At 42.4% G+C, this 27189-nt stretch overlaps 1 protein-coding gene across 4 annotated transcripts; it reads left to right on the forward strand.

Moving 5' to 3' along the window:
• Nucleotides 1-1978: 1978 nt before the first annotated feature.
• On the forward strand, nt 1979-21755 carry LOC140454411 (NACHT, LRR and PYD domains-containing protein 3-like). 4 transcript variants are annotated; one of them, XM_072549115.1, is made up of 9 exons: nt 1985-2061; nt 2378-2462; nt 3561-3730; nt 7495-7666; nt 7766-7831; nt 9750-11496; nt 15308-15394; nt 16847-17014; nt 21643-21755. In XM_072549115.1, exons 2-9 carry the CDS (start codon nt 2399-2401, stop codon nt 21728-21730), a joined length of 2562 nt encoding a protein of 853 aa, XP_072405216.1. In that variant the 5' UTR covers nt 1985-2061; nt 2378-2398; the 3' UTR covers nt 21731-21755. The 4 variants fall into 4 exon arrangements, with proteins under 4 accessions (XP_072405214.1, XP_072405216.1, XP_072405215.1 ...); XM_072549112.1 differs by lacking the exon at nt 1985-2061 and adding an exon at nt 2070-2228; XM_072549113.1 differs by lacking the exon at nt 21643-21755 and having other exon boundaries at nt 1979-2061; nt 15308-15398; nt 16847-16911.
• Nucleotides 21756-27189: the final 5434 nt, after the last annotated feature.

The following is a 27189-nucleotide window of genomic DNA, read 5'->3' on the forward strand; positions in this document are numbered from 1 at the left end:
CTCCAGCATCTGCAGTCCTCCCTTTCTCCCACCCTGCTTTAAACACCTACCGAGTGACACCAGCAAACCTCCCTGCCAGGATATTGGTGCCTCTCCAATTTGCGTTAAATCCTTCCTTCTTGTTGAGGTCCCAATTGCCCTGGAAGACATTCCAACGATCCACATATTGGAAGCCCTCCATCCGACAGCCTTTTAGCAATGTTTTTCACTGCACTGTCTTCCTATTCCTCGCCTCACTGGCACATGGAGTAATCCCGAGATGTGAATCCCAGAGGGGTTGCCTATGTTATTCATACCAACCTGTACCACACTCTTTGGCTACTCAGAGTCATAGAGATGTACAGCATGGAAACAGACCCTTTGGTCCAACTCATCTATGCCAACCAGATTTCCTAACCTAATCTAGTCCCACTTGCCAGCACCTTGGTCCATATCCCTCTGAACCCTTTTTATTCATGTACCCATTCCAGATGCATTTTAAATGCTGTAGTTGTACCAGACTCCACCACTTCCTCTGGTAGCTCATTACATGCAAGCACCACCCTGTGTGAAAACACTGCCCCTTAGGTCCCTTTTTTATCTTTTCCCTCTCACCCTAAACCTATGCCCTCTAGTTCTGGACTCCCCCACCCCAGGGAAAATACTTTGTCGATTGATCCCATCCATGCCCCTTCATGGTTTTATAAACTTCTATAAGATCACCCCTCAGCCTCCAACACTCCAGTGAAAACAGCCCCAGCCTGTTCAGCCTCTCCCCATAGCTCAAATCCTCCAACCCTAGCAACATTTCTGCAAATCTTTTCTGAAATGTTTCAAGTTTCACAAATCCTTCCTACAGGAGGGAGACCAGAATTGCACACAATATTCCAAAAGTGTCCCAGAGATATTCTCTGAAACAATCCAATGTCCTGTACAGCTTCAACTCATTGTTCCTTTTGACAATGTTCTATGCCCACTCACAGACACCCTTGACCCTGGAACAAGGGAGACCATGCACCTTCCTGGTCCCTTTTGCAGCCATAGAAATGCCTATGGAGACCCCTATTAGTACTGGTTTTCTGTAATTTGATCCTACCTGTTGAACAACAGTGCCAGCTGTGGTAGCACTGTTCTGGCAGCTGCTGTTGTTATCCCCTGATCGGGCCCTACCCACCACTCCACTCCTCTCCTATCAACATCCAGAACGGTATACTTGTTGGAGATGGTTTAGCCACAAGGGTGTCCCAGTCTCCAACTGCCTGTCCCTTCCAGCTACCTGCCTGAACCTTGGTAGTGACCACGATATAAAACTCCTGTCTATGACACTTTCCTGAACGCCCCGAGGTGTGTCCCCAAACTGACCCATGTAATCTGACAGAAGCTCCAACTGGACAGTTCCCACAGGTTTGGTTGGCATGACTGTTCAAACTGTCTCTTATTTCCCACATTCAACGTGATAAGCAAACTACCCAGTGAACTGCCATTTTAATCTTCTAACAACTATTTCATTGAAAATTAATGCCTGTTAAAATTAACTTACAGTAAACTAGATAGCCCTAGAATTAAAATCTCATTAAAGAACAATAAATATGCAATTAATTCTAGAAATAGCAGTCTCGGTCCCACTCTTAATCCCAGGACTGTACTGCTCCCCCACCAGCCTGACTCCCATTGCCCTTAAACCTGATGGGGAGGGCAAGGTGAATGGAGGTTTCAGGTAAGAACAGAGTGAGTCATCTGACCGTTACTGCCCAATCAGCAGCCCTTCTGTCCAAAACGTGACTTTGGCATTGTGACGTCACTCCCCTCCAGGTCTGGCCCCGGAAGCTCCTTCCGCTGCCTCAGCCCCTCAAGGTGTGTCTTCAAACCCGAGCCCGCTCCTTCGGGATTGATGTGGAAGCTCCCACTGAGTGAGACCGTTTCATGCCGGGTCACAGGAAGCCTTGACTGTGCTGGGTGTTGACAGTGTCAGTTAAATATTAATCTGCACAACCTGTCACTGAGAGAGGTGTGAAAAAGGGGATAAATCGGAATCACCTTCTTCTGTGCTGTCGATCTCTACGACAATCATATAACCAGAAGGTAACACTCTGAGATCTTAATCAAGGTGCGGGAACAAATGACTGCAGATGCTGGAATCGGAACTGAAAACAACAAATGCTGGAGATCACAGCGGGTCAGATAGCATTCACAGAGGGAGAACAAGCTAACGTTTCGAGTCTAGATGACTCTTCATCTTAATCAATACAGTTAAATATTTTTAGTGTTTTGATATCAACACGATCTATTTGCTGTTATTAGAATGTAGTTTGCTTCCATTTGTTGAATAGCAGCAGCAACAAAATTCCGCCAGCATTTTGATCAGTCTAACAACAATGGTACATATTCTTTTGTTTAGCTTGTGAACAAATGCAAAATTATGACGGATGGAGTAAATGTGGGACAAATACAATGTACTTCAATGAAAGGAAGAAATGGAAAAGGTAAAGTTCAAAGATCAGTTGTGTTACTGGCAATATTCCCTGATGAGTATCAGACCCTCCAGGATAGAATGTTACAATTTCAGGAAAGGCTGAGAAGTAACTGTTGCTATCAGAATGGGAAACAGCATGGCAGGCATCTCAGGAGACTGCATAGCCTGAGCACAACTTGCAGATGAATGGTATTTGGTGCTTGGCCACTGGGCAGACCACCTATGAACAAAAACAGTTGTTTTATCCCCTCATACATGATCTGTGGCAGCAGGAGAGATTATCTAGGCTCACGATCCTGCTACATGGAAACACAATTCAGTTTACTGAACCAGCTCATAACATCAATTGGATGGCCAGGCTGGTTGTAAACAGGTCTTGGCAGTGTGGCTGTGGAGGGAGGTAACTATCTGTCCTTCTGTGGTTCCATTCAAGCCCGGGTGTCCTTGGAGATGGGGCGCAGAATGTCCATCTCAATGCCTTTAGAGGGATGGAGCACCACAGAGGCATACAGTGCTTTATTTCCCGTCCAACTCCATTTCGACTTTATCCCTTCCCTCTCTTCCTACTACGTCCGCTGCCACGTTTATATTTGGTATTGCATTGCCCAAAAAAGGCTGCGCTTGTAAATCATCAATTGGATATACATGAGTTTTTACTGGTGGTGGCTGCTCATTATACAAAAAAAAGAAGTTGCAGTGGGAAAGAACTCATTTTTGTGTGATAACACTTCTGGGTAGAAATATAGACTAATAAAACACAGCAATGAAGGGCTCCTATGGTGCAGGGTTAGAATTCTTAAGTGTGTTCAAGTTCAGCCTGCTACCCTAAATGTGTAATATCTATGGGCAGAGTGATTAGAAATAACTAATGAGAACTGAAACAATTTAAGTTTTTGACTCTGTCATGTAGAAGGAGAAAGAGACCATTAATCCTTGTGAAAATGCTACATAAAGACAGGAAGAGTCTGCAAGTAAAATCGCACAATTATTTATTGCAAATTAATATTTTGTATCAATGGTTGAAAGTAGAAGGTTTTTGGTGTGATATTTCTTTAGCTTTTTACATCAGATTTTTTAATTGCATGTTTTGTTCACTTTCTTCTGACAGACGGTGATGGAAAAGGAATTAGTCAATTGCTGAATAGTTACAGCGACAGGGAGTTAAACCTGATTACCCGATTCTACTGTGAGAGATTAGAGGATGCAATATTAGACTTGGTGGAGAGCATTGCCCTGACATTAACAGCAACTGATTCATTGAGCAATGGAAATTACGCTGTAAGTTATATTATAGAATTTTTCCATTATTCTATTATTAATCAGTAAAATGATTGAAGTGGGCATGTATTTGAAGGAACCTTTGGAAGTTTCAGGAAAAGTAACAAGGTTGTGCATCTCATTAATGATATGAAAAACAGTAAAAGTAAGGGTCAGGGGTACAAAAATAAAAATGCACCAGAAAATAGAAAATACTGAAACAATATTTTTTTTCAAAAGAAAAAAAAATAATGAAAAGTTGTTTACTTGAAGGACCGATAACGAACTGAGAGCAAAATAGAAATTAGTGAGGTGGGACCCCATGGCTTAGTGGTTCGTGGATGAAATCATGTGATGATGAAAACCACATGACAGAGAATGTCAGGATAACAGATCAGTTTTAGCGAGATGGAAGAAATGCCATGATGAATATTTCACTGGGAAGAATAGCTTGTGTGTGCTCTGCAAGCAACAAGATTCTAGCAGAGAGCACAAATAAAAATACCATGGTGGGGAGGGATTGGGGTCAACGGTTTTAAGGGAGACACTGGAATACCCATTGAGTTCCGTTTCCAAATCGATTATGATGGAATTCTTCCGTTTATGTTGTATGCAGCTTTTGGTTTAAGCCCGAACACTATGGTCATTGTGTCATTCAGAACTGAGAGAGCTAAGTTTGGCTCGACCTAGAAATAAGTGAAACATTGTCATGGGCGGCACGGTGGTTTAGTGGTTAGCATTGCTGCCTCACAGCACCAAGGTCCCAGGTTCAATTCCAGCCTCAGGCAACTGCCTGGGAGTTTGCACGTTTCTCCCCGTGTCTGCGTCGGTTTCCTCCGGGTGCTCCGGTTTCCTCCCACAGTCCAAAGATGTGCAGGTCAGGTGAGTTGGCCATGTTAAATTGCCCATAGGTTAGGTGCGTTCGTCAGAGGGAAATGGGTCTGGGTAGGTTACTCTTCGAAGGGCCTGTTTCCACACTGTAGGGAATCTAAAAAAAATAAGAAATGTGTTGTCAAGTTTTAAACAGGTCACCTTATGAAGTTCAAGTTCAAGTACCAGTAAGGTGCCACTCATGTCACTGAGGCAGGTAATGTTGAGGGACTCTTGAAGAAGTGTCCTGTCCAGATCATCAAAAGTGAGGAATTACAACCCCTTGTGAAGTTTTTTTGACTTGGTAGATTAGATTAGATTCCTTACAGTGTGGAAACAGGCCCTTCAGCCCAACAAGTCCATACCGACCCTCCGAAGAGTAACCCTGAAGAAGGGCTTATGACCGAAACGTCGATTCTTGTGTTTCTTGGATGCTGCCTGACCTGCTGCGCTTTTCCAGCAACACATTTTCAGCTCATCCTTAAATACAGGTGAGGTGCCGGAGGACTGGAAGGTTGCTCATGTTGTCCCCCTTTACAAGAAGGGTAGTAGGGATATTGCGGGTAACTACAGACCAGTGAGCCTGGCATCGGTGGTGGGAAAGTTGCTGGAGAAGGTACTGAGGGATAGGATCTATTTATATTTGGAAAACAATGGGCTTATCAGTGATAGACAACATGGTTTTGTGCGGGGGAGATCATGCCTTACCAACTTATTAGAGTTCTTTGAGGAAGTGACCAAGTTGATAGATGAAGGAAGGGCTGTTGATGTCGTATGCATGGACTTTAGTCTACTATGGGGAACCTTATCAAATGCCTTACTAATGGAGAAAGTGAAGTCACATGGTGTCCAGGGTGTTCTAGCTAGGTGGATAAAGAACTGGTTGAGCAACAGGAGACAGAGAGTAGTAGTTGAAGGGAGTTTCTTGAAATGGAGAAAGGTAACCAGTGGTGGTCCACAGGGATCAGTGTTGGGGCCACTGTTGATTGTGATATACATAAATGATCTGGAAGGTTGGTATGATCAGCAAGTTTGCAGATGACACGAAGATTGGTGGAGTAGCAGAAAGCATAAGGGACTGTCAGAGAATACAGGAGGGTATAGATAGACTGGAGAGTTGGGCGGAAAAGTGGCAGATGGTTTTCAATCCAGACAAATGTGTGGTGATGCATTTAGGCGAGACTAATTCAAGAGTGAATTATACAATGAATGGAAGAGCCTTGGGCAAAGTTGATGAGCAGAGAGATCTAGGAGTGCAGGTCCATTGTACCCTGAAGGTTGCTGCACAGGTGGATAGACTGGTCAAGAAGACATACAGTATGCTTGCCTTCATTGGACGGGGTATTGAATGTAACAGCTGGCAAGTCATGTTAAAATTGTACAAGACATTGGTTCGGCCACATTTAGAATACTGTGTATAGTTCTGGTCGCCACATTACCAAAAGGATGTGGACGCTTTGGAGAGGTTGCAGTTTAGGTTTACGAGGGTATTGTCTGGTCTGGAAGGTGTTAGCTATGAAGGGAGGTTGAGTAGGTTAGGTTTATTTTCATTAGAAAAAAGGAGATTGAGGGGGATCCTGATTGAGGTTTACAAAATCATAAAGGATATAGACAGGGTGGATAGAGGTAAGCTTTTACCCAGGGTGAAGGATTCAATAACAAGAGGTCACGCTTTCAAGGTGAGAGATGGAAGAGTTAAGGGGGATACACACGGCAAGTACTTCACACAGAGGGTGGTGGGTGTCTGGAGCGCGTTGCCAGCAGAGGTGGTAGAGGCAGGCACAGTAGATTTACTTAAGATGTGTCTGGGCAGATGCATGAGTAGGTGGGGAGCAGAGGGATACAGATGCTTAGGAATTGGGCGACAGGTTTAGACAGTACATTTGGATCGGCTTAGGCTTGGAGGGCCGAAGGGCCTGTTCCTGGACTGTAAATTCTCTTTGTTCTTCGTTCTTTGTAAGCACACATGTTGAAAAGGCAAAACTTCATGCAGTTGCAGTGATGTTAATATTGTGTCTGTTGGTGAGCTGAAGGATATTTATGACTTCAATTATTGGAGTTTCATGATGTTATCAGAACTAGTTACCCAAATTGTCCCAAATACCATAATGACCGTTGATATCCTTTCAATTCTTACTGCAATAAAATCCTGGTAATTACAAACTTTTCAATGTTTCCTACAAAATTTCTAATTTATTGTTTTGGATTTCCTTTTTGTTTCTTTGGATATAGCAGTGAAACTAGTCCACTTTTAATGTAGGAATTCAATGAAGGTGTTGTGGTTCTAGCTATTAAAGTGACAACATGGATCTCATGTTCGCATCATAGTTCAAGTGTTATGGATTCAAACCCAAACCCCAAAACTTCCACTTCCAATATTGTAGAGTCCGGTTTTGTTTATCACATAACTTGTTAACTGCAAGTTTCATGTCATATCCAATAGATTCCTCTATTCCTGATGAAGGGCTTTTGCCCAAAACATCGATTTTCCTGCTTCTCGGATGCTGCCTGAAATGCTGTGCTTTTCCAGCACCACTCTAATCTAGAATCTGGTTTCCAGCATCTGCAGCCCTTGTTTTTGCCTACTACTAATGTCTCCCTCATAGTACTTCTTCACAAGGGGAGGGAAGGTCTCATCAGTGTGCTGAGATTAATATTCTTCACCAAAGGAACATCATTAATGTAACAGCTTTTCACAATTCCGACACTGCTGTTTATCATTTTCTCTCTTTCATTGTTTTCCTTTCTATTTCTTCCTTTTCTGGTTTATTCCATTGTTCTTCCTTTGTTTCTTTCTTTCCCATCTTTTTCCCTCATTTCCTCCATCAATTCATTCTTCCATTCCGTTCCTTCATCTATTGTTTCCCTTTTCCCGTTTCCCTTTCTATTTTACCTGTTCTTCTCTTTTATTCCAGTATATCCGTAATCTGTCAGAGCATCAACAGAGAAAGGAAGCAGCAAAACATCTTCTGAGCACAGTGACCAAAACCAATGGCTGCAGAGAACGAATATTTTGGGAAACATTGGTGAAAATGCAAGAATCAAAGCCAAAACTGAAACTCATTCTGAAAGAAATTCAGAGCAGAGGTATTGTATGGTCCAATTATTTCTAGCAATCAAACATGGTTGCCTCTTTAATGGGTGAGGCTGCCACACACTACTAATGAAATGAAACATCTTTCCCAGGTTTTGACTTGCTTTATAATGCACGCATCGGAGAGATGGAAGGAGAGCTATCAGATCACCTCAAAGGTAAGTCAAAATAAAAGTAATCGTTAATCATAAAAATGTACTGCATTAATTAAGTTCTAACATTTTATTTGTGTCTCACATTTCATCACTGAAAGGAAACAAACCCTCCAAATTATTACCATTAACTGTTTCTATAAAATGCAATCAAAGTTACAACACGAAGCAAATGAACTGGAACTTGGGCATGGACAAATTCAATGCCACATGTGTGATATTGAGCTTTGTTGGAAATTGCTGAATGCTAATTTTGATTTTCCCAGCTGCTCTGGAGCAGACTGAGCCCAACTTTCCAGTTTTAGATGCTGAACCACAAGGTCACAATCAGCTTTGCAAGTCAGTTGGTTTCAAAATCTTCCCTGGTACTTTGTCAGGCCATTATTTCTTTTCCCTTCAGTCACATCAGGATCTGAAAAGAAGTCTTGCTTTTACTGTCAATACTCGGCCTTAGGGTGCCTTTATGCAAATGTAAACCTCAATATCACCAGAGTCTCAGAGTCTACAAAGTCTATATTGGGCTGGAGTCACATAGAGCTCCAGACCCAGTTAAAGCTTGAATCAAATACATGACAGACTGAGTAAAGATGATGTCATTTATAGGATCACATTTGGTTCTAGACTAGTTACTGATGAAGTCAGATCTGGTGAATACAGAAGTTAGAGTATGGTCCCACAGTGTGGACAGAGTGAACTGATATGTATGTACTGGTTGGAGAAGGTCTTGATTCATATGTCGGCTCCACCCTGGGCAATGACTTGAAACACACATTGACCTAAAGAAGGTGAGGATATGGGTCACGTATAGAAACAGAATCTTTAAACATCCAAGTGTCATATTTCTACCAACTGCATATGTAGTAGAGTTCAACATGTATCAGATTGCACACATGTTGTTTGGGCATTGAATGAAGGCACAAATAGGGCTACAATGATATTAGCTTGACCGAATTGATCAACCAGGACTAGATAAGGAATTGTTTTTCAATAAGTCACATATCCCAGAAACACATTTCTACACACAGTACTGAAACATTGGATTTGTGAAGAGCCCATATTTGCTGAAATCTTACTGACGTCAGGTGGCTGTGTCAAAGACTGTACTCAATTGTCTGGCCTGGCAATTAGTTGACTTGGAAACATATTTAGGCTCATATCGAGATAAGATTTGCTTCATCTATGTCTCGGACTTGTTAAAACATGAAATCAAATATGGGGTCAAACTGGGTATAGGTACATTCACACGAAGATTCAGAATAGATAGGGAGTCCATTCACATACAATCTTAGACTGTACAATGAGAGGCTTCAGCTTTCGCACTGAAATGGACAATGAGTTGATAAAATTGGTGGAAGATCCCAATGTGATCCTTATACATCGACAGTGTTATTTTATAATTATGGTTCACATAGCACATTTAATTGTATCACTGGTTTTCATCCTGTTCCCAACAGTAAGCATTGAAAAAGTGAGAGTTATGCACAGTCCCTATTCAGCCAGTGGGCTATATGTTTACATTAGGTATAAATTGTCTGAGATTGAAGCAGACATCAATATTAGAAACACTCTGATACTATCTCCACTAGGGACAACAGACAAAACAAAAATGAATGCAGTAAATAATAATAAGTGAACAATGTGATAATATTTGGCTTCTCAGATGTTCCAATGTTAAATTCTCCTCAAATGGAGATGGAGATGACGATAGAGTGGAGGGGCTTGTCTGTTATAATGTAAAATCTACTATCATTCAGTATTTATTCGGCAAGATTAATTTCTAGCACGGCGGAGTAAAATTTGGATTTGACTCCCATATTTTGTATTGCTACCCAACTCAAACTCCTTGCTTCTCGTTAATTGTTTTAATGTAGTTAATTAACAAATAAGAACAATGCCAACATAATTTTGATCATTGTCATGAAAGGTATGCAAGATCAACACAAGCAACACCTCCTCCATCAAACCGAGCATGTGTTCAAACACACCATCAAAGGAGACAGCAAAATAACGACCATTTCCCTCACTGATCGATATACAGAGCTTATCATTATTTCCACTCTGCGTGAACGGAGACTAGTGGAACATGAGCTCCTTTCCAGAGGCAGAGAACATGAAGAATGGCAGCGGAAGTACGTCACCAGTGAACTTGAAAAAATCCGGATTGATCAATTATTCAGGAGCAGTTTTGGTCACTCCAGCCTGTCTGGCACCACGGTGGTTAGCGGAGTGGCTGGCATTGGTAAGACAACAATGGTGCAGAGGATGGTCCATGAATGGGCAGCAGGAAACATCTATCCTCAGTTCCAATTTGTTCTACATTTCACATTTCGAAATCTTAATGCCATCAACAGAGCCATTTCTCTGACTGAAATGGTATTGGATCAGTACCCTTATTTAGCAAAGATAATTGAAGATATCTGGATGAAACCTGAATATCTTCTCTTGGTTTTTGATGGATTAGATGAGTACAAACACCAGATTGATTTCACTGGCCACGTGGCTGGTGATGTCTCTGCGAATCACTGTGTTGCGCCTGACTGCAGATGTGAAGTTTTTGAAATGGTGCACTCCCTGGTACAGCAAAAGCTGCTCAGAGGTTGTTCTGTGCTGGTTACCAGCCGGCCGACTGCCCTTAACTCATTGGAAAAGGCCAATGTCAACCTTTGGGCTGAGATCCTGGGCTTTCTTGCTGATGAAAGAAAAGAGTTTTTCAGAAAGTTTTTTGGCAGTGAGCAACTCGCTACCAATGTCTTCAAACACGTCGAGGAGAATGAGATCCTGTACACCATGTGCTACAACCCTTCATATTGCTGGATCATTTGCTCAACCTTAGGCCCGCTCTTTACACAGCTGAAGTGCAAGCAACCTCTTCCCAAAACCATCACTCAACTTTTCTCCATCTACCTTTCCAACCTCTTGGACAACCACAAGCGAGATGTTGAGGACCAGCGGATGGTTTTACAGCGACTCGGGGAATTGGCTTACCAGGGAGTTTCGAAAAGGAGAATTGTTTTTAATGAGAATCACTTCATTCAGCATCAGCTGGAGTCCAGCAAATTCATTTCAGGATTCATGATGGAGATCTTGGAAAGGGATGACACAGCTAAAAACATTGTGTACACATTTCTCCACCTTACCATCCAGGAATTCTTGGCCGCCCTGGCTCAGTATTTGAGTCCAAAGCATCAGAATGTGGTGGAAATGCTTCACTGTGCTTTTAAGAAGGATGATGGTCGGTTTGAGATTTTTATTCGATTTTTAGTTGGTCTTTCAACACCCACTTCATCCCGAAATCTGGAACCGTTCCTGGGTCCGCTGTCTCATCACACGACCTGTCAGGTGATAGACTGGCTGCAGGCCAATGTTCAGGCAGAAATCAAAAACCTGGACAGAGTCACTGGAAAGAGGAAACTGCTGAACACATTCCATTATTTGTCGGAGTCTCAGAATAGAGCTTTAGTTCAGAAGACCATTGGATCTGTGGAACGTTTGAACTTTGGGGACTCCAATCCAAAGAATGCACTGAGATTGAACCCAATGGACTGTTTTATAATGTCTCATGTTGTACAACTTTGTGAATCAGTGATGGAGTTGAATTTGGAGAAATGTTATATTCAGGAGGAGGGGATCAAACGATTGGCCCCTGCAATCCACAAGTGCAAAGTTCTAAGGTATGTTTGATCCGGATGAAATTAGATAACATGTCAGCAATGACCCATTGATTTTCTCTTATAAATTCCAACTGATATGAATTTCATAGGATCATAGAATCTCTACAGAGCAGAAAACGGTCATTTGGACCATCTAGTCTGCTTCAACCCTCTGAAGTGCATCCCATCCAGACCCCTCCCCTATCCCTGCATTTCCCAAGGGACATGAAAGGCTATAGAAAAGATTTAGAAGGATGTTGCCAGGGTTGGAGCGTTTGACCTAAGGGAGAGGCTGAATGGACTGGGACTGTTTTCCCTGGAGCATTGAAGGCTGAGGGTGACCTTAAATATAGAGTTTATAAAGTCATGAGGAACATGTTAAGGGTAAATAGGCAAGGTCTTTTCCTTGGGATCTGGGAGTGAGAGGGGAAAGATTTAAAAGGTACTGAAGGGGCAACTTCTTCACGCAGGATGGTGTGGGTATGGAATGAGCTGCCAGGGGAAGTGGTGGAGGCTGGTGCAATTACAACATTTAAAAGGCATCTGGATGGGTATATGAATAGGAATCATTTAGAGGGATATGAGCCAAATGCTGGCAAATTTGATTAGATTAATTAAGAATATCTGGTCGGTATGGATGAGTTGGACCAAAGGGTCTGTTTCCTTGTTGTACATCTCTATGACTCTATAACCCATCTAGTCTGCACATCCCTGGAAACTATGGGCAATTTAGCACGATCAGTCCATCTAGCCTGCACATAGATGACTGTGGGAGGAAACCAGAGTACCCAGAGGCAACCCCCGCAGACACTGGGCGAATGTGCAAACTCCACACTGACAGTCACCCAGGGGTGGAATCAAACCCAGATCCCTGGTGCTGTGAGGAAACAGTGCTAATTGTTGAGCCATTTGTCACTATAGTAGCTGAATCACAATTACTATTCGTTTTTTTTTCTGAGAGTCAAGGAGTTTTCCATGCTTTTTATTTATTTTTAATGCTACTACTGCATTGACCTTGATACTGAGTGAAAACTATAATAGAAAAAAAAGCACCAGGCTAACTTAGTTGGTCTTACACTGTGAGACATTCAAAAGCCACAAGGAGTCTGGCAACGTCTTTAACTAGTGCTATGACAAGGAAACAAAGAACCGAGCCAAATCATCGTACCTCTGTGTTCACAACAGAGTAAAATTAAAACCTTCAAAGATTTTAACCTGAACGATTCCTAACCAGACTTTATAACCAATCGCAGACTCTGTTGATAATGAAACCTAGACGGTGGGTTAATAACTGAAACAGAAAAAAGCAATTTATTACCAATATAGGAACTTTAGCAGAGCAAAATTAAACAACAAAGTTTGAAACCAATAACCTTGTTTCCAGAGCAATTCACACAAAAGACAGACAGACAGACAAATAAACACAGTGAAGGGATAATTAAAATAAAGTAACAAAACTGGCCAGATTAAGTGGTTTTCATATCTTATTCTCAATGTATATTTGATGGTTTCTTTGTTAATTTTCTGAAGATATCGATCTGTGCCACCTTTGAATTCACTCTGAGGACTGAAATTCTGAAATAAAGTACAAGGTTAGGCAGGGAGCATTTAAATCTTCATGCTGTAACATCAATAGCTAGGTTCATTCTCTCAAAAGCACAGTCCCAAAACCAACTTAAACCGTGATCTATGTCTATGTTTGACCATGTCGTTCTCTCCCAGAAACAAATGGAAATTGCTGTTCTGAGGAAAGCTCATTGGACCAAAATATATCTATCCACAGATGCTGCCAGACCTGCTGCGCTTTTCCCTCAATTTTTGTTTTTGTTTCTTATGTCCAGTATCCGCAGTTCTTTTGATTTTATGTTCTATCCCAGGCTTGTTCACAACAATTCCCAGGTACTGGCCTGATCAATGCCCAAACATTTCTTATCTGGTTCAATGTGCTGCTCTCCCACCGTGCTGAAACATCTACAGGATCCTATTGATCAAGAGCTAACCTGTCATTAACTGTGAGGCCCCACCTCGCGAACAAACAGCAGCTTGTTTGTTTGTTTTGTTGAAACACAAGTTGCTGTCCACAATCCAAAGATCATTTCCAGCTCATTGCAGTTCACTGCTACAAATCAAAATTGATGAAATAATAAATTAAATGAAAAGTTGGCGAATGTTTGAACACTAATCCTAAGAGGCCCTCAATTAAATGAACAGACCTGGTGTGTGACTGAACACAGTTCACCGACAGAGAATAGCAATGGAGATCAGGTGGCAAATCAAACTGTTGAACCCAATCTCTGTTACCAATTGTGTGCCATTGCAGAGATGAATATCATCCTTTGCAGTTTACTTTTACAAACTAAAGCTAATCTGGTATTGTATTTGACCCAACCATTCACTAGATAAATAGTAAGTGAATGCTGTACCTAGTTCAATGTAGAATACGTTGCTAACACAGCAAGGCTGCCATTCATGTATCTGAAACTGTTACGGGTGAGGGTCAGGGTGGGTTTGAAATAGAGGTTCAACAGTCTGTGATTTACAGGAGGCATGATCTGTCCTTTGTGGTAGCACAAAATTCACCATTCACCTCAGCAGGAGGGAGATTGGGCAGCTCATCACCACATATTTTACATGACTGTTGGGATGAACTATTATCCATTCTGCTTGGAACTGAAAACATGGCTTGTGTATTGTTAAATACAATAGAGATGCAGGAATTTATTGATTGATTGATGTCTATAAGTCTTTTTCTTTGTTGTGTTATCCAAGCAGGGCAATAATGCCTCACAATTAACCATTGCTTTTACTCTTTGCTGGATTACATATGGATGAGTTCAATGGAATATAATTGCACAAATGTTTAAAAAAATTGGAGATAAGACAATCAATTTTCTGTCTTGCGTTCAACTTGTCAGAGTCAAATAACATGGAAACAGACCCTCTCCAGTCCTTGCTGAACGTAATCCCAAACTAAACTAGTCCCACCTGCCTGCTCCAGGCCCATATCCCTCCAAACCTTTCCTTCTCATGTATTTATCGAAATATCTTTTAGAATCATAGAGATGTACAGCACGGAAACAGACCCTTCAGTCCAACCTGTCCACGCCGATCAGATATCCCAACCCAACCTAGTCCCACTTGCCAGCCCTGGCCCATCTCCCTCCAAACCCTTCCGATTCATATACCCATCCAAATGCCTCTTAAATGTTGCAATTGTACCAGCCTCCACCACATCCTCTGGCAGCTCATTCCATACACATACCACCCTCTGCGTGAAAAGGTTGCCCCTTAGGTCTCTTTTATATCTTTCCCCTCTCACCCTAAACCTATGCCCTCTAGTTCTGGAATACTCAACCCCAGGGAAAAGACTTTGTCTACTTAGCCTATCCATGCCCCTCATACTTTTGTAAACCTCTATAAGGTCACCCCACAGCCTCCGATGCTCCAGGGAAAACAGCCCCAGCCTGTTCAGCCTCTCCCTATAGCTCAAATCCTCCAGCCCTGGCAACATCTTTGTAAATCTTTTCTGAACCCTTTCAAGTTCAGAACACCTTTCCAATCGGATGGAGACCAGAATTGCACACAATATTCCAACAGGGGCCTAACCAATGTCTGCTACAGCCGTATTGTTTGAAATATGTGTTCACTAGTCACCAACTAATTCAGTCAGAATAGTTATGCAAGATTTCAATCTGTTTTCTAATACTGCACAACACTGTTCTATCTGCCCATGCCTCAGTGTGTCAATGAGAAACAATTGGATGGAGTTTCTGTAAGGTGAAGTTTATGCTATGTTAATCAGAGAGATTGTTTTTTCCTTCTTGTCTGTTAGGCTGAATGACAATAACATTGGAGATACAGGAGTCAACATTTTGTCTGCATCTTTGGTGCATTCGGAATGCAAAACAAAGCGATTGGAGTAGGTAATCTTCCCAACATTAACCCCAAATTTTATGTGCAATGATTTGTGGCAAGTCGGGAATTTGCTGTATCTTTGGCATGACCACTGTTGAATATATAGGGGAAGGTGAGGACTGCAGATGCTGGAGATTAGAGTCAAGAGTGTGGTGCTGGAAAAGCACAGCCAGTCCGGCAGCATCCGAAGAGCAGAAGAATCGATGTTTTGAACATAAACCCTTCATTAGGACTCCTGATGAAGGCTTTATGTTTGAAATGTCGATTTTCCTGCTTCTCGGATGCTGCCTGACCGACTATGCTTTTCCAGCACCACATTCTTCGATCTTGCTAGACTGCACCTGGAGTATTCTGTTCTGTTCTGCACAACAAGTATATATTAGACTTCAATCAAATTTCAACAGGAAGATATTAGGGAGAAATTGAATCAGAATCTTTTTGTGGAAATTATGGTCACATGGTAACCAATGGAGATGTTTAAAATGCTGAATGATGGGACAGGGTCGTTAGCTAAAAGATCGAGGAAAGAGCATTATTTTAAAGTTACAGTTAAGCCATCATTCAGGAGCCAGTTCAAACCACACTTCCAACTAGAGAAGCACAATTTTCAGATTCTCAACAAAAAGAGTTGTTAAGATTCAGAGACGAAAGTAAAAAAGTTAATTTTTTTTCTTCAATTAATACAATTTGGCCTAAGCTGATGTGTTTACATCCCACGTTGTTACAATGCTTGAGGAGAGATGCAGGACATCGGAGAAAGGAAGAAATGACTCATGAAAAGGATTTCATGGATCATGAACATAAGGTCTGAAGATAGATTGCAAACATTGGATCTGTCTCCATGAAGGAAAGGAAGCTGTGATGTAATTTGAATGAAGTATTAAAAATGATAATTTCAGTGGAAAGAGTCGGTAGCAATAAACTGTTCACTGCCATGAAATGATCAAGTATATCAGCACAAAAATTCAAGAAATTGCCAAAAGAAGCAAGAACAATGTGAGATCATCTTTTCTGCACAGTGACTGGTTAAGGTTGGAATGTTGTGCCTGACTGACATCATGGCAGAGGCTGGTTCAACTGAAGTGTTCAAAAAGGAATTAAACTTTGATATGGAAAGGCCCAGTGCACAGGGACACGGGATACAGAGTGGCAGGAAGTGAATTGCTCATTCGGAGCCTCGAATCACCTCCTCCTGCACTGTACCCTGTTTGATCCTTTTCAAAATTAAGAGTAATGCCTTTCAATTAAGGAATAATAGTGTTAAAGACTAAAAGCATTAAAGTTAATTGATTATTAGTTTGTCATTACTGAGTCAAATAAAATGAAAAGGAGGCTGATGGTTCAAAAGCTTTCTCACTTTGTTATGCTGATCCAATTATTGCTCTTCCTTCTCAGTGGAATTTCTTTTATCTTTTCAAGCTGTATTGAAAACTGATTTGTAATTATCAATCTTTAGTTTGCAGGATAACAATCTGACATTAGCTTGCATTGAAGACCTGAGGATGGCATTTAGTCAGAGCGAATCATTGTCAATGCTATACCTGGATGGAAATAAATTCACAGATGATTGCATTCCGAAAATGAGAAACTTCATCATCAACTGCAAGAATTTGGAGCTGATTCAGTGAGTGCATATGTTAAAACATTAAACATTTCCATTGTATTGTAAACAATAATTTCCTTAAGTCATGTCCACAGCAAGTTCTTCAGGGGTGCTTAACATATTAATTCACCTGAACATAGAAAATCAGAACAGCAGCAGGCCATTCAGCCCATAGACCCTGATCTATCATTATATATACCATGAATGATTATCCAACTTTAAACCCTATTCCTGTTTTCTCCTTGATATCCTTGACCCCTTTAACCCTGAAGAACTTTATCTGCCTGGCGTTATAGAGATGTTCAGCACAGAAACAGGCTTTTTTGTCTAACTGTCCATGTTGAACAGATACCCCAAATTAATCTAGTTCAGATGGAGTTTAATTTAGATAAATGTGAGGTGATACAGTTTGGAAAGGCAAATCAGGGCATGACTTATACACTTAATGGGAAGGTCCTGGCGACTGTGCTGAACAAAGAGACCTTGAAGTGCAGGTTCGTAGTTCCTTGTAAGTGGAGTCACAGGTAGATAGGATAGTGAAGAAGGCATTTGGTATGCTTTCCTTTATTGGTCAGAGGACTGAGTATAGGAGTTGGGAGGTCATGTTGAAGCTGTACATGACATTGGTTAGGCCACTTTTGGAATATTCTGCGCAATTCTGGTGTCTCTCCGAGAGGAAGGATGTTGTGAAACTTGGAAGGGTTCAGAAAAGATTTACAAAGTTATTGTCAGTGTTGGAGGCTTTGAGCTGTACGGAGAGGCTGAATAAACTCTGTTTTCTCTGGATCGTCGGAGGTTGAGGGGTGACCTTATAGAGGTTTAGAAAATAATGAGTCCCATGGTTAGGGTAAATAGACAAGGTCTTTCTCTGGGATGGGGGAGTCCAGAACTAGAGGTTTAGGGTGAGAGGGGAAACATTGAAAAGGGACCTAAGGGGCAACCTCTTCATGCAGAGGGTGGTGCTTGTATGGAATGAGCAACCAGAGAAATAGTGGAGGCTGGTACAATTATGATGTTTAAAAGGCATCTAGGTGGACACAAGAATAGGAAGGAAATGGGGCAAGCGCTGGCAAATGGAAGTAGATTAGGTTAGGATGTGGAGCTGCCAGTGTTGGACTGGGGTATACAAAGTTAAAAATCACTCAACACCAGGTTATAGTCCAACAGGTTTAATTGGGAGCACTAGCTTTTGGAGCGCTGCTCCGGACAACCACCTGATGAAGGAGCAGTGCTCCAAAAGCTAGTGCTTCCAATTAAACCTGTTGGACTATAACCTGGTGTTGAATGATTTTTGGATTAGGTTCGGATATCTGGTCAGCATGGACGAGTTGGACCGAAAGATCTGTTTCTGTGCTGTACATGTCTCTGACTTGTTATGGACCAAGCCAGACCCCCTCAAAACATTTCAAGAAAGTAGCCTAGACCCTAACTTTGCTCGTTGTTTTAAGAAAGTGTAAAGTGGATATTCCAGGAGAGGTGCCATTGGTCAATCCACTTCGTTTTAAACAAAACCAAATTTATTTACAAGATTACCCAATGAAATAGAAGCAAAGAGAACTGAATGCAGAATAGCCTCACCTATCCAAAAACCAAACAGACTTTACCTGTTGTTCCCTATACTTGCAACAATCCCCATAAACACCTTGTGGCGCAAAAGGTAGCATCAAACACCGGGTCTTACAGGAGAGAGATGTCAGACAGAGAGGATCAGCATGAACCTGCTTCTTTCACGTAACTGTTTCTTGGATCAGCAGCCTCAAAACACTCCCTGTCTGCTTTCAGTGAATAGCCAGATGTCCAAACACCAAATCAAACCAGAGAAAAGCTGAGCTGGGGGAAGTGACCATTCCCCTTTCATTGCACAAATTCTTTTAAAAATAAAACTTTTTGCTGGAGGCAGTATCTGTAGCTATAATCAAACTGGCCCGAAAACCCTTTGAAACCCAAACCTTTTGGAACCTGTGTCTTTTACGATCTCTCTGGGGGGAAGAAAACCAAGTGCAAAAGAACCTTGTTAAAGGAGCAGCATCATCACAGACTCTATTTGACAGCATTTGGCCCTAATCCCCCTCAACCCTTCGCATTCATAAACCCATCCAGATGCCTTTTATATGCTGTAATTGTACCAGCCTCCACTACTTCCTCTGGCAGCTCATTCCAATCTCATACCATCCCACTGTGTGAAAAAGTTGCCCCTTAGGACCCTTTTAAATCTTGCCCCCTCAACTTAACCCTATGCCCCCTAGTTTTGGTCTCCCCCAACCCTGGGGAAAACATCTTGTCTATTTGCCCCACCCATGCTCCTCATTGTTTTATAAACCTCAATAAGGTCACCCCTCAGCCTCCCATGCTTCAAGGGTAACAACCCCAGCCTATTCAGCCTCTCCCTCTAGATCAAACCCTCCAACCCCAGCAACATCCTTGTAAATCCTTTCTGAACCATTTCAATTTTCACAACATCCTACCTATAGCAAGAAGCCCAGAGCTGCATGCAGCATTTCAAAAGTGGCCAAAGCAATGGCCTGCACAGCCACAACATGACATACTAAAGCAAAGAAATACAGATAGTAGAAACCTGAAACAAAAGCCAAAATTGCTGAAGAAACTCAACAAGCCTGACAGCATCTGTGGAGAGAAAGTAAAGTTAATGTTTCGAGTCCAGTGATCCTTCTTCACAGCTGACTCTGTTTCTCTATCTGTAAACCTGCTGAGTTTCACCAGAAATTTCTGTTCTTTTTGAGAACAATATTTAACTTTTTCTTTCCAACCATTCAGTGTTTTAGCCAACAAACATTCTCTCTGACAGTGAATATCACAGACTCACCTCAACCTGAGTGAAGAAATTTATCCTCATCTCAGCTCGAAATAGCCTACCCCAGATCCTTAGACATTGACCCTTTGTTCTGGACCTTGGGAACATCTTTCCTGTGTTTACCCTGACCTTTCCTGTTAGAATTTTGTCGGTTTCTAAAAGGTGCCCCATATTATTCTAACCTACAGTGGAAATAGTCCTAACTGATCCAGTCGCTCTTCATTCATCAGTCCTGCTATCCCATGAATCAGTCTGGGAAACCTTTGTTGTATTCCTTCTATGCATGAATGTCCTTCCTTAGATAAGGGACAAAAACTATACACATGACTTCAGGTGTGGTCTCACCAAGGCACTGCATGTAGGCAACTCGACAGCCCTGCTCCTGTCGTTGAATCCTCTTCTCTTTTTTTTCTCTTTTTCTGTCTCTCTCTCTCTCTCTGCCTCTGTCTGTCTGTCTGTCTGTCTCTCTCTCTCTCTTCGCCTCAGCATGCTACTCTCTGAGGGGTTGTGGGAGGGAGAGAGACTGTCACACATCTCCTTCTGGAATTTGTCTTTGCAAAGGAAGTCTGGAGAAAGATGCAGTGGCCTTTGTCAAGGTTCGTCCTGAGTAGCTCCATGACGCAAGACTGTGCTCTTCATTCTGTTCCCCGGGACGCACACCGAGACAAACATCAACTGCTCCTGGAGGACCGTCACCTTGCTTAAAGACACTCTTTGCTCTGCCTTAAAGTTGTTGATTGTTAGTTCCCGCCTGAATCACACACACTGCTGTTTACCCTCCCTTTCCAGGGGTTAATCCAGCTGTTCTTTGACACTGAACAGTCAGCAATCTCCTTCCCTGTTCTAGTGATTCAACTCCCAGAATTTTCCTCAGTCACTTCTCACTACCACCCTATGGTGGATGCTCTTTCTCCTGCTGAGCCCCATGGCCTCTGCGATTCCCATCTCATTAAGTTGAAACAAGTTGTTATTTCTTATTGGTTCCCTTTGCGTGAGTTTCAGGTCTAGTCTGGTTGACAATGTCCTCACGAATTAACGAATTTGGTCCCTTGTGTTGCTACTGAGAATCTGATGCTCCCCAGTCTTTGCCATTTGCCATTTGAAGCACGTCTTTGAGGTGGTGTTCAAAGTGCAATCGACATTTCAGTGTGAATTGATGAAAAATCAGCAAAATAAAAATCCTTGCCCATATCTGTCTTGATACCAGTCGTTAGGAAGGAGTCATTACCGTGTTAATTATGTGTGTTGTAAACTTTTTAGTGCCGAAGTTGAAACCAGATATCCATCCCATTTTCATTCCATATTCATATCTGAAACATACATGTTTAACCACACATTATATATCAGTCAGAACTATTTAATGTCTTCTGAAAATACCTCTGGGCCAGACCAGGTAAGATTCCCAGATTCCCTTTGGTGATGGACATGAGTGAAGCAGATGTGTATTTACAGCAATCACTGATTAGGTTTGACAATGGTGACTATGAAACTAACTTTCAATTCCAGATGGATTAATTATTTGAGATAAAATTCAGACAGTTGCTGGTATTTGTACTCTAGGTCACTGCATTACAAGTCCAATGTGATTTCCCCCAGTCCAACTACATCCTCAATTTACATCATTCCCCAAATATCAACACCTTAGTTTCTTACAGCACTGTCTGTGTGTGCAGCAGCTCATTAGATTCTCTCTCCCCCACCACTTACACCCATTTGTTACTGTGTAGCTGCTCAAAGATTGATTTCAAAATGTGTGTTTCAATTGGAAAATTATGAATGATTCTGTCATTTGAACTTTATTAATTGGTTGGTTATTAATCATTAATTTCTTTCTTAGATTATGGAGGAATCAGTTCAGTTCAGATGGAAAGAAGCAGCTCCGATCACTGAGAGAATGCAGGGCTGGTGTCCGAGTATTTGTGTGATCAAAGGATCAAGAAATTGCTAACTATTTGGACTTGATATTAGTGAGAGGTGTATTTCTCTCAGCTCCATCAAGTGAAACACATGAGATATTACATTGGCTCAAGAAAAACTATTCCTGGAATTCTGAAATAGAATGGGAACGATGTGGAGTATTCAGTAGAAACTTTCAGTCGCAGTTGGTGAGTGTCGATGTGTGGGTGATATTCACCGTCGAGCACAGGGAGATGGAGCTGTGACTGTGAAGCTTTTATAAAAGAGTCCGAGAGATCGCCATCATAGAAACAGGCCTTTCGGCCAGCGTGGCTATGCTGTCCACTTTTCACCGTTAAACTAGTCCCTTTTGCCTGTGTTTGGTCCATGTACCCCCCGTATCTAACCCATCCATACACCTGTCTAAATGTTTCTTAAACGATGAAATTGTACTCACTTCCACCACCTCTGGCAGCCCATTTCAGACACTCACCATCCTCAGTGTAAAGAAAACTGCCTCTCTATACCCTTTTGTATCTCTCCCCTCTCACCTTAAAACATATGCCCCAGAGTTTTAGACTCCCTTGGGGAAAAGCTGCTGGCTACCTACCTTATCTACGTCTCTCTTGATTTTATAGTTCTGTATAAGGTCACCCCTAAATCTCCTGCGCTCCAAGGGAAAATGTCCCATCCTATCTCATCTCTTCTTGTAGCTCAAACCTTCCAGTCCAGGTAACATCCTAGTAAATCCTGACTGCCCTCTTTCTAGTTTGATAGTTACTTTCTACAGTAGAGCATCTAGAACTGCGTACAGTATTCCAAATGTGACCTCACTCATGTCATAGAGTCATACAGCATGGAAACAGACCCTTCAGTCCAACCTGTCCATGCCAAGCAGATATCCCAACCCAATCTAGTCCCACCTGCCAGCACCCCGTCCCAGATCCCTCCAAACCCTTCCTATTCCTATACCCATCCAAATGCCTCTTAAACGTTGCAATTGTACTATCCTCCACCACTTCCTCTGGCAGCTCATTTCATACACGTAGCACCCTCTGCGTGAAATAGTTGCCTCTTAGGTCTCTTTTATATCTTTCCCCTCTCATTCTAAACCTATGCCCTCTAGTTCTGGATTCCCCGACCCCTGGGAAAAGACTTTGCCTATTTACCCTATCCATGCCCCTCATAATTTTGTAAACCTCTATAAGGTCATCCCTTAGCCTCCGACGCTCCAAGGAAAACAGCCCGAGCCTGTTCAGTCTCTCCCTATAGCTCAAATCCTCCAATCCAGGCAACATCCTTGTAAATCTTTTCTTAACCCTTTCAAGTTTCACAACATCTTTCCAATAGGAAGGAGACTACAATTGCATGCAATATTCCAACAGTGGCCTAATCCATGTCCTGCACAGCTGCAACATGATTTCCCAACTCCTATACTCAATATATAGGCGGCATGGTGGCACAGTGGTTAGCACTGCTGCCTCACAGCGCCAGAGACCCGGATTCAATTCCCGCCTCAGGCAACTGACTGTGTGGAGTTTGCACGTTCTCCCAGTGTCTGCGTGGGTTTCCTCCGGGTGCTCCGGTTTCCTCCCACAGTCCAAAGATGTGCAGGTCAGGTGAATTGGCCATGCTAAATTGCCCGTAGTGTTAGGTAAGGGGGAGATGTAGGGGTATGGGTGGGTTGCGCTTCGGCGGGGCGGTGTGGACTTGTTGGGCTGAAGGGCCTGTTTCCACACTGTAAGTAATCTAATCTAATACTCTGACCAATAAAGGAAAGCATACCAAACGCCTTCTTCACTATCCTATCTACCTGCGACTCCACTTTCAAGGAGCTATGAACCTGCACTCCAAGGTCTCCTTGTTCAGCAATACTCCCTGGGACCTTTGCATTAAGTATATAAGTCCTGCTAAGCTTTGCTTTCCCAAAATGCAGCACCTCGCATTTGTCTGAATTAAATTCCATCTGCCACTTCTCAGCCCATTAGCCCATCTGGTCCAGATCCTGTTGTAATCTGAGGTAACCCTCTTCGCTGTCCACTGCACCTTCAATTTTGGTGTCACTTGCAAGCTTACTAACTGTACGTCTTACGCTTACATCCAAATCATTTATATAAATGACAAAAAGTAGAGGATCCTTGTGGCACTCCCGTGGTCACAGGCCTCCAGTCTGAAAAACAACCCTCCACCACCACCAGTCTCTGTCTTCTATCTTTGAGCCAGTTCTGTATCCAAATGGCTAGTTCTTCCACTATTCCATGAGATCTAACCTTGCTAATCCGTCTCCCATGGGGAACCTTGTCAAAGCCTTACTGAAGTCCACATAGATCACATCTACTGCTCTGTCCTCATCAATCCTCTTTGTTACTTCTTCAAAGAACTTTTGTACACCTGCAACAAGGCATTCCAACTCCTGTACTCCATGCTCTGCAATTTGTTCAATTGTACAATAAACCTGTTTGTTATTAATTATTTCTTATTATTACCTGTCTTCAGTTGTACATAAAGCTATATTCAATTTGTCTTAAACATATGTTTATTACACAAACAACCATATGTTCAAGTGTGTAATTATTCCCAGCGTTAGACTTTCGACAATAGACAATAGGTGCAGGAGTAGGCCATTCAGCCCTTCAACCCTGCACCGCCATTCAATAAGATCATGGCTGATCATTCCTTATCAGTATCCTCTTCCTGCCTTATCTCCATAACCCTTGATTCCACTATCTTTGAGAGCTCTATCCAACTCTTTCTTAAATGAATCCAGAGACTGTGCCTCCACTGCCCTCTGGGGCAGAGCATTCCACACAGCCACCACTCTCTGGGTGAAGTAGTTTCTCCTCATCTCTGTCCTAAATGGTCTAACCCGTATTTTTAAGCTGTGTCCTCTGGTCCTCGTGTTTCCTGCTGCCAGAGTGTCCAATCCTTTCATAATCTTATATGTCTCAATCAGATCCCCTCTCGGTCTTCTAAACTCAAGGGTATACAAGCCCAGTCGCTTCAGTCTTTCCGTGTAAGGCAATCCTGCCATTCCAGGAATTGACCTCGTGAACCTACGCTGCACTCCCTCAATAGCCAGAATGTCTTTCCTCAAATTTGGAGACCAGAACTGCACACAATATTCCAGGTGTGGTCTCACCAGGGCCCTGTACAGCTGCTTCTATACTCAATTCCTCTTGTTATGAAGGCCAGCATGCTATTAGCCTTCTTCACTACCTGCTGTACCTGCATGCTTGCCTTCATTGACTGGTGTACAAGAACACCCAGATCTCTTTGTATTGCCCCTTTACCTAAATTGATTCCATTGAGGTAGTAATCTGCCTTCCTGTTCTTGCCACCAAAGTGGACAGTCTGTGTTTGATACTGGGTCAGAGATTGGGCAGCGCTGTAGCTGTTCCCCTGTGGGAATGATAGGGTCTGCATCAACAGTATGTGTAAATACTGGGTCAGAGATTGGTCAGCGCTGTAACTGTTCCCCTGTGGGAATGACAGGGTCTGCATCAACAGTGTGTGTAAAATCAGTCAGGATCAGGTCGTAGTTTAGAACCAGTGACCATCTGCACAATGTGTGCCTGTCCCACTCTCATCAAATACACTGGAGACCCCGACACTTGCAGAGATCCCACTAACAAAACTCTGAAAGAAATCACATTTGTAAGGGAAGATTAATTAAGTAATCTCCCTCCCAGTCCCTAAAAGGCCATTTTTTGATGCTTCCACTGCATTCACTGTGATTTCACTTTGAACATCTCTGGTCCCTATCTCATGTCGGGTTGCAGGGTTGGGTCAACTTGTCAGAGTCCAAAGGCAATTTTGTTGATTTGTCTGTTAAATATTTGCCTCTAACACAGATCTCCACAAGGCTCCATTCAGTCTTAGAGTTCAACAAATGGTGCATCGTCCAATGGTAAAGACTGGAAAGGACCCAGCATCTCATTGTGCACCCATGTGTTCAATGCAGGCTACACTCAGCTAAATATTCAAATTTCACTTCCCACACTGTTGACTATGTATTACTGTAGACAATACAAATGTGCACTCTGCTAACTGTCCACATGTCATTGTCACACACTGTAGACAACAATCACTGTTGGAAGTTCACACTTTGCACACTACAGAGTGTCCGTATATTAGTTATCAAGTATTATAGATGTTGCATTCCTGTAGATATTGTATTACTGTAGACAGTACATATGTTGCACACTGTAGACTGTCCGTACATCAGTTATCTCATACTGTAGACATTGTATTCCACGCCAGCACTGTAGCTGTACTGGCACACCTTTATTAGGCATGTGACAATTTTTAGAGACTGATGTTGTCAGGATGCACAACCTTTGCAGTATACAGTGCGACCAGTCAGGTGATGGCAGCTTAGTGGAACAGGGAGGGTTGAACCTAGACTAAGTGTGGGATATCCAGTGACCAGGATCCAGCCCGTGACATCCCCACATCCACACACAAACCTCTCTCTCTGTCAGACTGACTTGTTAGAACCAGCCGAGATTGCTGCAGATCTGTTCCAGTCCCAGAGTCACAGCTTCTTGATGCTGTTCAGACTGAGCTGAAGGGAAAGGAATTGCTGGACCTTTCCCTACTCCAGCAATTATTTCACACAATTCCCACAGGATCAACGCAAGGTATGAATGAGACTGACATGAACCTGTAAAGTCAGCAAGTTTTACTTTTTGATTGAGTTTCTGAGGGTAACCATCAATCCTTTTCACAGACAGCCATCCAGTGATTACACAGATCACTGTTAATTGTACAAATGACCATGAGATTCAGCTCTTCCTTGACAACAAGCTAAGGGACACTGATGTAATGCAAATGGTTCTGCAACATTATACAATATTGGGGTGAAGATATAGCCAAAACTACTCCTCTGTTTTCATTGATTTGGTTCCAGTTTCTTCCATCTGTGGGAAAGTTGGCATGGTGGCTCAGTGATTAGCATCACTGGCTGGGGCTCCAAGGTGTACTAGCTGGATGGATGGAGATCTGGCTTGGCAACAGGATGCAGAGAATAGCAATGAAGGGAGTTTCTCAAAATGGAGAACTATGACCAGTGGTGTTCCACAGGGATCCATGTTGAGACCACTATTGTTTGTTATATACATCAATGATCTGGAGTGATGTACAGGTGGTCTGATTTGCAGATGATTGGTGGGTTAGCAGATGATGAAAGGGACTGTCAGAGAATGCAGCAGAATATAAACAGATTGGAGAGTTGGGCAGAGAAATGGCAGATGTAGCTCAATCCGGGCAAATGTGAGATGATGCATTTTGAGAGCGAACTACACGATAAATGGAAATGCCCTTGGAAAAATTGACGTACAGAGTGTTCAGGCCCTGAAGGTGGCAATGCAGATCAACCGAGTGATCAAGAAGGCGTACGGCATGCTTTCCTTCATCGGACGATGTTGAAGAAAATCTCAGATGCAGACTTTGGGAATTGACCAAGCTTATTACATCTCATAATATGTCA

Source organism: Chiloscyllium punctatum, chromosome 29 (genome assembly GCF_047496795.1).
Source record: "Chiloscyllium punctatum isolate Juve2018m chromosome 29, sChiPun1.3, whole genome shotgun sequence".
Lineage (NCBI taxonomy): Eukaryota > Metazoa > Chordata > Chondrichthyes > Orectolobiformes > Hemiscylliidae > Chiloscyllium > Chiloscyllium punctatum.

What these genes read in the sequence shown, in the direction of transcription:
- LOC140454411 (XM_072549115.1), top strand. Translation starts at nt 2,399, where the DNA reads ATGACGGATGGAGTAAATGTGGGACAAATACAATGTACTTCAATGAAA. An exon ending in TGAGCAATGGAAATTACGCT is followed by an intron (nt 3,731 to 7,494) that starts GTAAGTTATATT and finishes CTTTTATTCCAG; the next exon opens with TATATCCGTAATCTGTCAGA. An exon ending in TGCAAAACAAAGCGATTGGA is followed by an intron (nt 15,395 to 16,846) that starts GTAGGTAATCTT and finishes ATCAATCTTTAG; the next exon opens with TTTGCAGGATAACAATCTGA.